This window comes from Macrobrachium nipponense, chromosome 11 (assembly GCF_015104395.2).
Source record: "Macrobrachium nipponense isolate FS-2020 chromosome 11, ASM1510439v2, whole genome shotgun sequence".
Lineage (NCBI taxonomy): Eukaryota > Metazoa > Arthropoda > Malacostraca > Decapoda > Palaemonidae > Macrobrachium > Macrobrachium nipponense.
In genome coordinates this window covers 44261901-44275538 of record NC_061087.1, presented here as the reverse complement: position 1 = coordinate 44275538, position 13638 = coordinate 44261901, and the positions used below count along the sequence as shown (strand labels likewise).

At 39.4% G+C, this 13638-nt stretch overlaps 1 protein-coding gene across 4 annotated transcripts in view; it reads left to right on the top strand.

Annotated features, from left to right (window-relative positions):
• The window catches only part of LOC135205584 (general vesicular transport factor p115-like), a 489349-nt gene that overhangs the window by 378918 nt on the left and 96793 nt on the right, over positions 1-13638 (top strand). For all 4 annotated transcript variants that reach the window (XM_064236360.1, XM_064236368.1, XM_064236352.1 and 1 more), the window contains one exon: positions 6793-7014. In XM_064236360.1, the coding sequence (XP_064092430.1) occupies positions 6793-7014 (222 nt within the window). The remainder of the gene's footprint in view (positions 1-6792; positions 7015-13638) is intronic.

The window sequence follows — 13638 nt, the reverse complement described above, 5'->3', positions numbered from 1 at the left end:
AATGCTGATATGACAATATTTGGAAAATACTTTTAAATTTCGCTCGTAACGGGTGCAGCCCAGCAGCGTACAACCAGGCAGCAAGAGACAGACCAAATTACAATAGTCTAACTTTATCCCATCTTCTAGTAAAATAAGTTAAAAAAAAAAGCAAAAGAGAATTACTCTTTTGGTAAATGTGTACAGCCATGAACAACCAAATGAGAAACAACATTTTGCTTAGTAAAACAGAATTGGATAACAACATCCATTTGGCTTGTATTTCAACCATCGTACGATAATAAATAATTATTGCAGAAATGTTATAAATGATGTTATGTATAATAAGACTGATATATTTTTAGGTAATAACTTTGTTCGCTATAGATCAAAGATCAGCAACGAAACATACTGTTAAATATAAACGAAGTAGTAGCTGAAGCTGAGAACACTTTTCGAGCTGTTAATCACTGTTATTGTGCATCGGTAACAAAGATAAAACTCCCGTAAACTTATCCAATCAAACACAACTGTGGATGAAGTTGAGAGAGAATCATTTAAATCAAATCTTCAGGTCATGAAAGAATGCAGTTTACTGCTGTTTTCACGCCGATAAAAGATAAATAACGTAGCGGTAAAGCTCGTACTACGAAGAAATCAAGTGAAAATAGCAAACGGAATTATGTAATTTTCCTTACACAATAAACATGCCCACAAAGCAATCTGTTAACGAAAAATAATAATTTAGTTCCCGAGACTTATTAAATTCATATTTTGACGTAAAATTAATACATCTTATAACGAAAAGGTGACCTTGTCTCATATACGTAAAGTATCTAGATATTCTTTTATCCTAACTAGAAGCAAAACAATTCGCTCCGAATTGAGTTAAATACTACCAAATAAACTCGTATTTGCCATCAGCTGATTTCCAAACCAAAACATTGACTGCTTTGTTTGTATTTTATGATACAAATTCATAATATGAGAATATATACAATATAATAGGATAGAGTAATGTATAATTTTTAAAAGATTTACGGAAAAGATGCATATTCTTTGTTTTTATTCCATAATTATATATAGGCGTCCGCAGCCTGATAGGTATCGCTCAATTATGCTGATATTGGTCCAAATCTGAATCCAATTTACCATGGTATCTATCATCGTATATGCTATGCTAACTTGTTAGTGTTATTCAATTTCTCATAGCACTGAATTATCATGAGCCAATATGCATTGAATCTAGAGAATTAGCTAAAATTAATAATTACTGTGCCGTATATATATGTAAGTATACTGTGTAGTGTAGGGTACGCTACTCTATATGTAAAGATGGCACTGATTACCCTAGTGTAGGCTAGGCTATATTCGAAACAATTTTTTTGACATATGATAGGTTTTTCTTAACCTAACTCCATCATAAGTAGGAGAATACCTGTACAAGAAGTTCTGGCCTTAAATGAGTGCTCAACCAACAGTTGGATGAGTCTGCTGGGATTCCTTTCATCAATGGAGCAGTTTGTCACTCAGCAGGCTACATCTCAGACCACTGCAGTTCTATCCAAAAGTGAGCTGGAACAGGAAGGAGCTTCCAGACTCGCATGTTTTTCCTATAATACAGGAAGTCTCTCTCTCAACTGAACCCTGACCTGAACTTCTTTTCAGATGTCCCGGACCTAGAATGGGGAGCGCTTTTAGGGCAAAGCGAAATCTCGGGAGTATGGTCACTAGAGAAAAGGTCTCTGCATATCAGTGTGAAGGAGCTAAAGGCAATACGTACACCTAGGCCTTCAGTCCTTCATATCAGAAGTGGAAAACGAGAGGATAGCAGTCTATGTGGACAACATGACTGCTCTCGTACATCAAGAAGCAAGGAGGGATGCAGTCTTTCTCTCTTTACGAAGCGGCAAGAGACCTCCTCATTTTGGCAGAACGAAACAATACATGTCTAGTCACCAGGTTCATCCAGGGGAAGCTAAAGGTTTTAGCGGACGAACTAAGTTGTCGGAGACAAGTCCTGGCGACGGAATGGACGTTGGATCCTCGGGTCTGCTTGGACCTTTGGAAACTGTGGGGGAAAATGACAACAGACTTGTTTGCCATGTCTTGGAACCATTGTTTTCCTCTGTTTTCTTCGCCAGTTCCAGGCCCACAGGCGTGGGTGGTGGATGCTTTTTTTCTGGACTGTTCGGACAAGGAACTGTATGCTTTCCCACTTTTCAGCCTGACACGGCAAGTGCTGAACAAGTTCCTTGTACACAACAACATGTCTCTGATCTTGGTGGTCCCCTTCTGGCCATCGAAGGAATGGTTCCCCGATCTAGTAGATCTATTGGTGGACTTCCTGAGGCTGCTTCCTCAAAAGAGGCAGCAACTCTGACAACCACATTTCCACAGATTCCACAAAAACCTGTCTTTGGCCAAGAGGATTTAAACTGTCCAGAAACTCCTTAGAAAAAAAGGGTTTTCTAAGGGAACTTCGGAGGCTATCTCCATGTGTAGGAGATCTTCTAGCAACGTGTATCAGAAAAAGTGGAGAATCTTCAGAAAGGGGTGTAAGAATTCCAACATCTCTTCTTCAAAGACCATTGTGGTGCAAATAGCCAATTTCTTCCTTCATTTAAGGTCAGTAAGAAACCTGTCTTCCTCTACCATCAAGGGCTATAGGGCCATGTTAGCATTAGTGTTCTGCCACAGAGGCTTGGACTTGTCCTCCAACCCAGACATCTCTGATTTCATTAGATTGTTTGATACTTCTTATTGTAAAGATTCTCCCTTGGTGCCTTGGAATCTAGATGTACTGTGTTAAAGTGGTTGTCTGGGCCTTGTTTCGTACTTATGCGTGAACTTAGTCTGAGGGACTTAACTAGAAAAACACTCTTCCTAGTGTCCTTAGCAATTGCTAAAAGGAATAGCGAAATTCATGTATTTGATAAGAAAATAGGCTTTTTGAAAGGGAATGCTGTTTGTTCATATTCCCTGGGGGTTAGTCAAGAACGAGTCTCTCTCTAACACCTAGCCGTACTTTTTTTCGATCCCTAGTTTGACAGAAGTCCTGGGTAATGATGACGAGGAAAGGACTATGTGCCCAGTGAGGTCCTTAAAGTACTACCTTCACAGGACTAAAGACATTCATGGGGATTTTGGCAGTCTTTAGTGTTCGGTAAAAACCCCTCCAGACAATTATCTAAGAATGCTCTAGCATTCTTCTTGAGACGTCATCCGAGAAGCACATTCTTCAGTTAAGGAGGACAGTCTCCTTGTCAGCAAGGCTAAAGCTTATGAAATTAGAGCTGTAGCCACATCTCTGGCTTTTAAGAGAAATTTTTCTCTTGTATTATTAATTCTATGTTTTGGAAATGCAAATCTGGGTTTGCATCTCCGTGACATTGAAATGGTGTATGAAGACTGCAGTACCCTGGGTATGTTTCTTGCAGCGGGTGTAGTGTTGGGAAAGGAAGTGTAGGATGCAACCCTTTGTAAAATATTTTTCTCCTTGACACAAGATGTGAGGTTTTATAGGAAGCCTGAAGGTATGAAGTACCTGGAGTACCCTTCATTCCTTTGATAGGGTGGTGGTGGATATTTTATTATTTTGGCTATAGGTAACAATCATTTCTGGTGATATGTTGGTACTAAACCCTGGTCAGGGGCAGTTACTTTTGATCTTTTGTTAGCCATCGGAATTGTCCTTCGCTGCAAAGGTCCCTCTATGTAATAGGTGCTACATGGCTTCACCGCCAAGCTGTTACATGAGATAGTGGCAACCAGAGTCAGTATTTTCCTGCTACAGCTCTTTTATCAGGTAAGGAATCAACAAACATTTTAATTAATGTTGGCAAAGTTTTTCTATTCTTGGTAGATGTATTTTTATGAATCTGAGGTAGTATTATTCATGCTTTCCTCCTTCCTGCAATGTGGGAATCAGCTATATAATTATTAGGAAAGTTGTATGATTAAAAATGACATTTTTATGATAAAATAAAGTTTTAATTAAACTTGCCCAGTAATTATATAGGTAATCGAAGCCTAACCTCTGTCCCCTTTCATGGATTCCTTGTTATGAGCATAAACAAACCGAGCTTTTTGCCGTGTTGTTCTTCTCTCTTGCCCCGAAAGTGGCTGGGGTACTGTTACCTAACCAAGGCAAATAGATAGTTAGCACGACCCACAAATTTTTGGATTTTAACTGCTGGCGAGTGAAACTCTTAGCTATATAATTACTGGGTAAGTATAATTAAAACTAGCCACAAAAATAAAAACAGAATTATTTTTGATGAAAAAGTCTGCGAATAACTGAATCTGTGATTGGTGAACCATGAATAACTGGGGGTCCACTGTATTTCCATCAAGAAAAAGAATCATGAAATTTTGTTGTAACGGGAGCTTTAAAGTTAAAAGTGAATGTATGCCATATAAGAGACTGATAAGTATTGACTTAGAGAGACATTGATTTCTGAAAAGAGGGAAATGGGAAATGTAACTACGTAAATAAGAACTTTAGGAGTAGACACTGTTCAGCTATTTTTTTATGGTGTTACATGAGTTATACAGTATGTTTGTAAGATTTTGCTTATTTATTAAGTATTTGTTGGAATAAAGGCAAAGGTTTTACTCGTACCTTTACTCGTCGGTTTATTATAGTACAGTCAAACTACAGGTTTCGTACACCCTGGATCTTGTAAGGTTCAGTTTTTGTAGACTTTTTTTGATGAAATTTTGGCTCAGGGTTCCATACATATCTTCAGATTTTGCGCACCTGGAAACGCTCCTTCCAGGGCCCACCTCGTGACTATACTACTCTGTTTTTTTTCATCTGTCCATCCGCCTGTGGTGTTTTTGTATGGTAACACTGCGTCCCGAGCTTTAGATAGTTACGCTATGTGTAAGTTTTAGGTAAATAAAAGGATATCTGGGTGTACATTTGCAACTGAAAATGTTTTGATAATTTACTGTATGCGAATTACACCGTTAATATTCGAAATAGGATATTATAATCATTGAATGTAAGCTGAATGTAACTATCTAAAGCCCGGGACGCAGTGTTACCATACAAAAACACCACAGGCGGATGGACAGATGGAAAAAAACAGAGTATAGGCCCCCCATACCGAGCCCCCAAACAAAGCATCCCATGTCCTATCTGGATTCATTGTGCTTTTGTGTTCTTTGTTTTTTGTAGTTTTTTGTTCTTTTTTTTATTTGAGTGCAGCTGCCAAATAAGTCATCATGGGGCTAAAGAAAGTTCTATGTGCCAGCCCTTCAGTATTGTAAGAAACACAATAGAATTTAAGATAGATCTCTAGCAAGGTGTTGGAGGATGTTACATGCCGATCTAAGTAAGAAAATGCCTACAGGTGCTGCTGTTAGTGAATTTAAGGCCAGCAGAGGCTGATTTGAAAAATTCAGAAAGCGAATGAGCATACATAATGTGCCTTCTTCAGTGATTAAGGACATGTTTACAAAGAGGAGTGATGTGAAAGATTTTGTAAGAATTATCATCCCAACAAAGATGATGTAATTCATGTCTGCAACATCTTAATGACAATGCCGTAAAGAGGTCTGGTGACTCCTAAGCTTGTCTTAGTGCCAGTAGAAATTGAAGAAGGGAAGTAACCCCTGATAGTGCCAGTAAAAAACAAAGAGGGAAATCAACTCCAAATAAGTCCTTGGTACCTGAAGTCCTTCTGGAGACTAACCTCTCCTCTCTCTTTCCCCTCCTCTCTGTCTTCCATACACTAACAGGAGTCTTCCATAATGGTAAGAGTGATGTTAAACGCTTATTCATTCATTTTATTAGTCATTCATATTCTTACTGTTGTTTGTATGTAATACTGTGTTTATTCTATATAAAATGTATTTTTTGTCAATATTTTTGGTTGACTGGAATACATTAATTGGATTAACATTACTCCTTATGGGAATTGCTGTATCGGATTTTGTACGTTTTGGACTTTGTGGGACGTTCTGGAAGGGATTACCTACGAAAACCGATGTTCTACTGTATTATTGTACTCCCCAAAGATAAGCCAATTACCAAAAAATAGAAAAGTTATAAAAACAATTCTTGCATTACAAATTCATTGTTTTATACAGCCATGCAACATCATCTAGGCTTTTTAGAATTTCTTCCATTGAGGAGTAACATCAGAGACTATTGCATAACATTCATAAAGCAGGCAAAAGTATGACAAATTTTGATAATGCTAGGAAATGAAATACACTGTGCTTTTTTATTAACTGCAGAGGACGGGCATCATGTATACGTTATAAAATAGGATGAGAGTGTTTTAGCCTTCTGTGGTTAGATTGTGAATAGATGAGGCCCACAGCTCTTATTTACAAGCAAAACAGGCAACCAACACAGTTCATACAAGATTGGGAATTCACTCGGACTTAGACTGGAGGAGTCCACTAAAGCAACTTTTGTGCAGAATAGGTGAAATGTGGTTGAACTCTTCCCACTGTAAAGAGAAGATTTCAGGAAAAGGAAGAGCATCTGCAACAGCATTTTTACATAGCCCAGGCCAAAGTTGTATATTGAACAGGAAATGGGAGAGACTTTGGGTTCTTAGGCCACTTAGAAGAAGTATTTACCCAGTATGCATACAGTGTCACTATGAACAAGATCCTATTGCTGTCAGGCAGTGGTTTTTACATTGTATGTGTGATTGATGAAAACCCTTTAACTTCTATAAAACTTTAATGTGAATGATCAGTTTACAGTGTCTTTCATATATGCTATACTGATACTGAATTTCATTTTATCTTAACTTCTTTATGTTAAACATAATCTTTCTTCATTTCAAGGTTCTTCTTTAAGAGCTGTTACACCTCAGTTAATGAATGGCACAAGTAGCGAGGTGAGTCCTGCTGAAGTGATTAAATACAAAGATATAATTCGGGACCAAGATTTAGAAATCTGCCAATTGAAGGAAACTGTCAACCAGATTCAGAGCCAGTTGAATGAACACACAACAGATAAAGAACGATTAAAAGCTCAAATTCAACAATTGCATGATGAAAATACAGGTAAGAATGATCATTTTTTACTTTTCAGGTACTTAAAAAGGTGACTGAAGGTAGCAGACAAGATTTTATTTTTAGATGACTGTATTATGTTTTGTCATTAATTTCATAAGATGTTAAGCTGGGAAAGAAAATTGAAGTAGAATTGTGACGGCGAACTGGTTAAGCATGTTTTTTCTTAAATGTAAATCTGATGAGAAATAATTGACTAGAATATATTTGTTACTTACATATTTTAAGTTGATGTAACTTACCAAGTAATTACATAGCTATTAGTTTCCATTCATATGGCAGCTTAAATTCAAAATTTGGGGGTAACGCCTTGATTGTTTGTGTAGGTGACCAGTGCCACCCCCTAATGGCAATACAGTAGATCTCCTGTATTTTGGGGGGTGGCTACCAGACCCCCAGTGAATAGCTAAAATCTGTGAATATGTATTTAAAACCCCTCTACAAACACTTAGAACTACCTATTTTGATTGTTAAAATACAAAAAAACCCTCTTAAAATGCTTATACCTGAGTATTTTAATAGTTTGATTGCAAAAAATGCATTTAGTCATGAAAATATGAAAATACAGTGAATTGTGAATATTTCTCAGTGAAAATGAATGTGAATAGGCAAATTTTCTGTGAATAATGGGTACATATGGTTCGTGGAAAAATCCGCGAATAGGCGAGTCCGCGAATCTTGAGTCTCTGAATACCAGGATTGTACCAGGAATGAACTAGCAGATAACTCCTGTATATATCTGTGTATAAGACAACAATTAGATAAGACGAGGTCAAAAATTATGGCAAATTTTCATGAATTTATCTCATATCTGTAGTATAGGACGATTTCTAAATTACAAAACCTTGAAATGTTTTTTGGAGAAAAGTGATTAGAGAGGCAGGCCCTGCCTTACGAGGGGGTCCCGTCCTTGAGACGCGTTGTAAGCTGAAAATTATTGTAAGCTGAAAAATCGTTAAAAATCCTAAGAAAAGCTTACTTTTAATGCTGTGGGTGTATTAAAAACTATGTAAACTGCATTTTTATTGCATTTTTCATAAAAAAAACCTTCAAATATTGGTTATTTTGCATTTTTGGAGTCTTATTACTTCCATGGAACGTGTCGTAAATCTGGAAATAATTTCTGAGGAATATAATTGAAAAGCACCGTCACCTCGGAACGTCGTAAGCTGAACCCTTCGTAAGCTGGGGACTGCCTGTATTTGCAAAAATTAAACAGTAGTAGAACTATATTTATAGTAATGATGACTTAAATAAAGGCTGTTTTGCTTGTATCCAATTACAGTATTGCTATTATCTTTTTGTTACTGTATTACAAAATATAAACACCGTCATGTACGTACATCATTTGCATTTGATATTATTTACATTCTCAAAATCTTGGTCAATTTGAGTATTATCAATATCTTCATTGCCATTATTTGTTAGGAGAGATATAATTCGGAGATACCTTTTATTGTAAATTAACGAAGTTTGGTTGAAAACATATACACATTACTTTTTGTATAAGCATGAGATGCAATTTCTCCAGTTCCAAACATTATTTCTGCCTGCCCGTTATTTGTTTTATTCAGCCTCAGCTATAACCTGCACCTGTGGTTCATGATCCTTCATTGGAACCCATTCAGCACCAGCTTAGTAACATTTAGGGCCTGTTGCACTGTCTGCTGAGCATACAGTGTCTAAGCTCTTATTGTCACTTCATATCAGACTCCCACCTCTGAGCGATGTACAGTTTGCTCACAATCCTTTTGTGTCTCTTCAGTCTGTTGTTCCTTCATGTAGAGTTCAAGACGAGATGTCATTGCCCTCTCTTGAATGGCTATTGATATTCCATAGTCCTGTCTTTTGTGGACGAGGACTGTGGTGTTTTGAGTTATGAGCTTGTTGAAGAAAGCTCCCTCCTCTAGCACACTATTTGTTTCCAAGAAGTCTCTCAAGGAATTAAAAGTTTTACTTTGGTTGGCAAGAGAGCAAGACATGTCTTGTTTGATGGAATTAACCTTCTTTAGGAAGTGGTGTCCTTTTCCTCAGAATATAGCCTCAGTCTCAAAAGTCCCCCTTGGTTTTTTCAGGCTTTTCCTTCTTCGAAGAGAATTACAGTTTTTGGACAGTCCACACATTGCTAGCCCCCCTTTTTTTCTTCTTGCTGCGGACATCAATGGATGAACCTTGTGGAGATTATATCGTTGACTGAGCTGTTAATCAGTTCAAATACTACATATGAGACTTTTGCTATTCTATCCTTAATTTTCAGACACTCCCAAGGAATGCCATAAACTTTCTCAGGCCAGTGCTTCCAAAAGGCGCCTTCCCAGATGCAGAGATTTGTCTTCTGAGATTCTGGCACCAACTTCCTAGCACAGAGTGTTGGTGCCAATTCTTGAAAGCCCGATGCCAGCTCTAGGCATCTGGTGTCTGCTCAGAGCTACTTGTCTTTTTAGAGAATTGTGTCTGACCTGTGAAGAATTCATCTCAGCTTGGTTGTTGACAGGCCACTGTTTTGCAGTCCCCAGGATTCTGTGACTTTATTGGCTCTTTCAAGCTTCTATAAGCTCACCTGATTTTGGTTTCTGCCATGTACAATTCTGCATGTCTTAGGTCTGCATGAGGTATCGTTGAGTCTACGCAAGGCGCTTTTGAGTCCAGTAAGAAGTTAAGTCAGAGGGATGTTCACGGGTGCAAGGTTGGCAGCTAACCCCACAGTTGTCGACCAGCCTGCATGATGATCTGGAAGTTTGCATGGCCACTGCCCCTCTTTTTCTTTTAAACAGAAGCCAGTGTTCAAGATGGAGACAAAACAGAAGCCAGTGTTCAAGATGGAGACAAACCAGACAGTCCTGTCATCCTTTTCTTCAGGATGATTGAATGGGAATATGCAGCAAGCATACTGCCATATCCCTGTCGTTCAGGACAGGATTTTCCAGTTTGGGTGTCTGTGCGGCACTTGCTCTTCCTGCATTTGACTTCCTTTTTGTGGGCATAAACATTGGTCTTTACATGTTGTCTGTCCTCTTCAGTGTCCTTCAAAGAAAGGGCTCAAGCTTTTTGACTGCAAGCCTTACTGGGACAGGGAAATTCAACTGGACACCTTCATGTTTTCTCATTACCCAGGATGTAAGTTGGACCTACTGTGGTGGCTGCCTGAACATAGACTTTTGAATGGATGCCCCTTTCATCCTCTGATCCCAGACCTAGATCCCTTTTAGCACCCCAGGTCTAGGTTGGAGAGCCCACTTGAGGAAACAGGAAATTTTCGGTATACATGTGGTCTCCAGAAGAATGGAAGTTTCACATTTATGTCAGAGAGCTGATAGCGATGTACTTAGGACTCCAGTGCTGCTTGATCCCACGTTCCTTCTTGACCAAACAGCAAGATCAAGTCTTCTAGTCACTCAATTTATTTAGGGAAATATCTTGTGAAGGACGTACTGAGCCGTCAGAAGCATATCCTACCCACCTTGGTCTTTCATTCCCCTGGTTTATTGGAATCTGGCCATTGTATGGGGCAGGCCAACCTTGGAACTGTTTGCCACCTCAAGGAATATTAGTCTTCCTCCAGTCCCAAGTCATATAGCATGGGTGGCAGACACCATGCTATGGTCCAGTTCATCTGGGACCTACTCACCTTCTGCCCCTCAACATGGTCAAGGAAGAGCTAATCAAGTTTCAGGCTCATGATGAAGTAAGATGACCTTCTTAGCTCCGTTCTGGCCCCGTTCTGGCCCATGTAGATGATTCCTGAACCTACTACGGTGTGGCTGAATCACAAGCTCAAAAAACAAGTGAGCAAAATCCCCTCTACATAAACTTACATACAGGACAATTGACCTACCTACACAAAAGGAAAAAAAAAAACAAGCACGTGTACTCACCCAACTACAGATACTCAGAGCTATGCTGTGCTGTCCGCTGGTCGAGATTGCTGAGACACTAACAACTGTCACAAACCAAGGACTACAACCCAACAACAACACAACAACAACCAAGAACACAACCCCACAACTCAACAACACAACAACCAAAGACCACAACCCCACAACTCAGCAACACAACCACAAACAAGGAACACAACCACAACTCAACAACATAGCAAACAAACAAGGGCTACAACCACAACTCAACAACACAACAAACAAACAAGGAATACAACCACAACAAAAACCATTGCACAAAAAATCACTAACACAAAAAACAACAAGTTAAAAAGGTAACACACACACACACCAACAACAACAAGAAATCACAACAGCTCACCAACAACAACCCTCAACAACTCACAGCCACGACAACTCGCATATAACTCAACAGGAACTCACAAGCACGACAAACGCAACAGTACAGGCACAACAACTCCAAAGCAAACAACATCAAACTCAACAACAATCAAACAAATCAATAACACACAACTTAACTGACTTTCAGTGCCTTCAACACGGCTCTGTCCAAAGACTGACTCCAAACTCTGATCTTAACAACTAACTCCAGCTGCACCAGCAGACAACCCAGAACTCACCAACAACCAATTCAATCGTTAACCATCCATCCACCAATTGTGCTCTCTCTCTCTCTCTCTCTCTCTCTCTCTCTCTCTCTCTCTCTCTCTCTCTCTCTCTCTCTCGTCAAGGACGTTGTCAAATGGAACCCCCATAACTCCTCCATAGCGGTTTTTGGTTGACTCTGCAAGACCCCCCCCTCCATCTCAAACAGTATCTTCTCAGCCTTCTAACTTCAGAGATACTACCAAGGGTGGTCTGCTTTTACCCAGACAGGCTCCAGACTGTCTGGAGGCTCATCTTCCAAAGCGTTTTTTCAAGATGTGTTGCAGAGGTTATTGCAAGATGCAGAAGTCATCGTCTTGCTCTGCCTACCAGACTTAAGGGTCAATTTTCCAAAGCTGTTGTTGCAACTTTACGCCTTCTGAGACATCTGTGACCCGTTAAGGGGTACTGAACTATGTTTATCTTGTTTAAGCAGAGACACCTGGACCTTTTGTCTCCTTATCATAACAACCTCTCAAGTCCTTTACACATCAAAGCAAGGAAGGAGATGGTATTTGCTAGTTTACCTTTGGATTTTTAGCCAAGAAGAAAGATCCATCCAAGACCTGGATCTGTTCTTTCTCCCTTAAGAGCTTAATGGTCATCCTTGACTTCCAGAAGTGCTACCAGCTCTGAGTAAGAAGAGTGAGCTCCCTCCCTAATTGGAGTTTTCAGGTATTACCTGAACAAGACCTGCAGATATGAGGGCCATTCTTATTCTACTGTGTTCTGTCAAGAACCCCGCTCGCCCTCTGACTAAGATTGCATTGTCCTTCATCCTAAAGAGATTTTATTTCTGAAGCACACTCAGATTCAGGAGAACATGTTGCCTTCCTTTTAGGTGAAACTAAGGACATCAGAGCAGCCTCTACTTTATTAGCTTTCAGGCACATTATTGCCCTTACTTACATTCTACATCGACCTCATGGAAGTACAATCGACCTCCATGTCTCTCTCTTATGAAGTGATACCAGAGCTGCTAGTGTGCCTGGTGCCCAGCTCGCCTGGCACCAGTGACAGAGCTGCCAGCATCAGTGAGCTTCAGCTTGGCGCCAGCTATAAAGTGTGTGAAATTGTGCAGTACCTTGAGATAGTGACTGGCATGGTATTGCGGGTGGAAGCATAGGATTTTTTCCTACCATCTCTTCGCCTTATGTAAGGTGCTGAGTTGTTTGGGTGCCAGGGGATACAAGTACTTGGAGCACCCACCACTCTCAGGGGATGGGTAAAGGCACCTGTTGAGGCTATGCTAGCCGTCGGACAACTCCTTGTCTGCATAGCTCCTACTGATATGTTGCTAGTGATCAGATAACTCTCTCGCTACAAAGTTCCCACTTAAGTAGAGGTGACCCATGGCTTTACTGCCACGCCACTACAGGTTAAGTTGAGCACCAACCAGAGGCAGTCTTTCTACTGCAGGCTCTCTTAACTAATAAGGAAACGACAAGCATTGTAGTTAATGCTAGCAACTTTTCTGTTTCAAATTCATTAGTAGCATATGACTTCATGTTTTGTAGTAGAGTACAGTGGTCCCCCCATATTTGCGGGGGATGCATACCAGACCCCTCCCCACGAATAGTTAGAACCCATGGATAGTTGGAACCCCTATAAAAATGCTTAAAACTGCCTGTTTTGTTAGTTAAAACTCAAGAAAACCAACTAAAAATGTTTATACCTGGTTTTTTTAATATTTTTATCACAAAAAGTGCATTTTATGATGAAATAGATAAAAAAACCAGCTATGTAATTACTTGGTAAATTACTTATATAAACATGGCATTTTTATAATAAAATGAAATTTTATAGTGTATATTTTAGGGCTGTTGCCTTTGTATAATAAGGCGCCCTGTGAGGTTATGTTAGACTTGCGATAATCTTACGCTAAGTCGGTTGGTTATGACTTCCATACTCATTGGAGTGTCTTGGGGTTTGATGATAACTTACGAAGTCAATACTATCTTCTTTGGTTATGACGACGGAGATGTTTCAACTCATGATGATAAATTCTAAGTTCATTCAATCTCTTTCTGATGTGAGGTTTCTAGTAGAAAACATCAAGTACAAAAATACATCT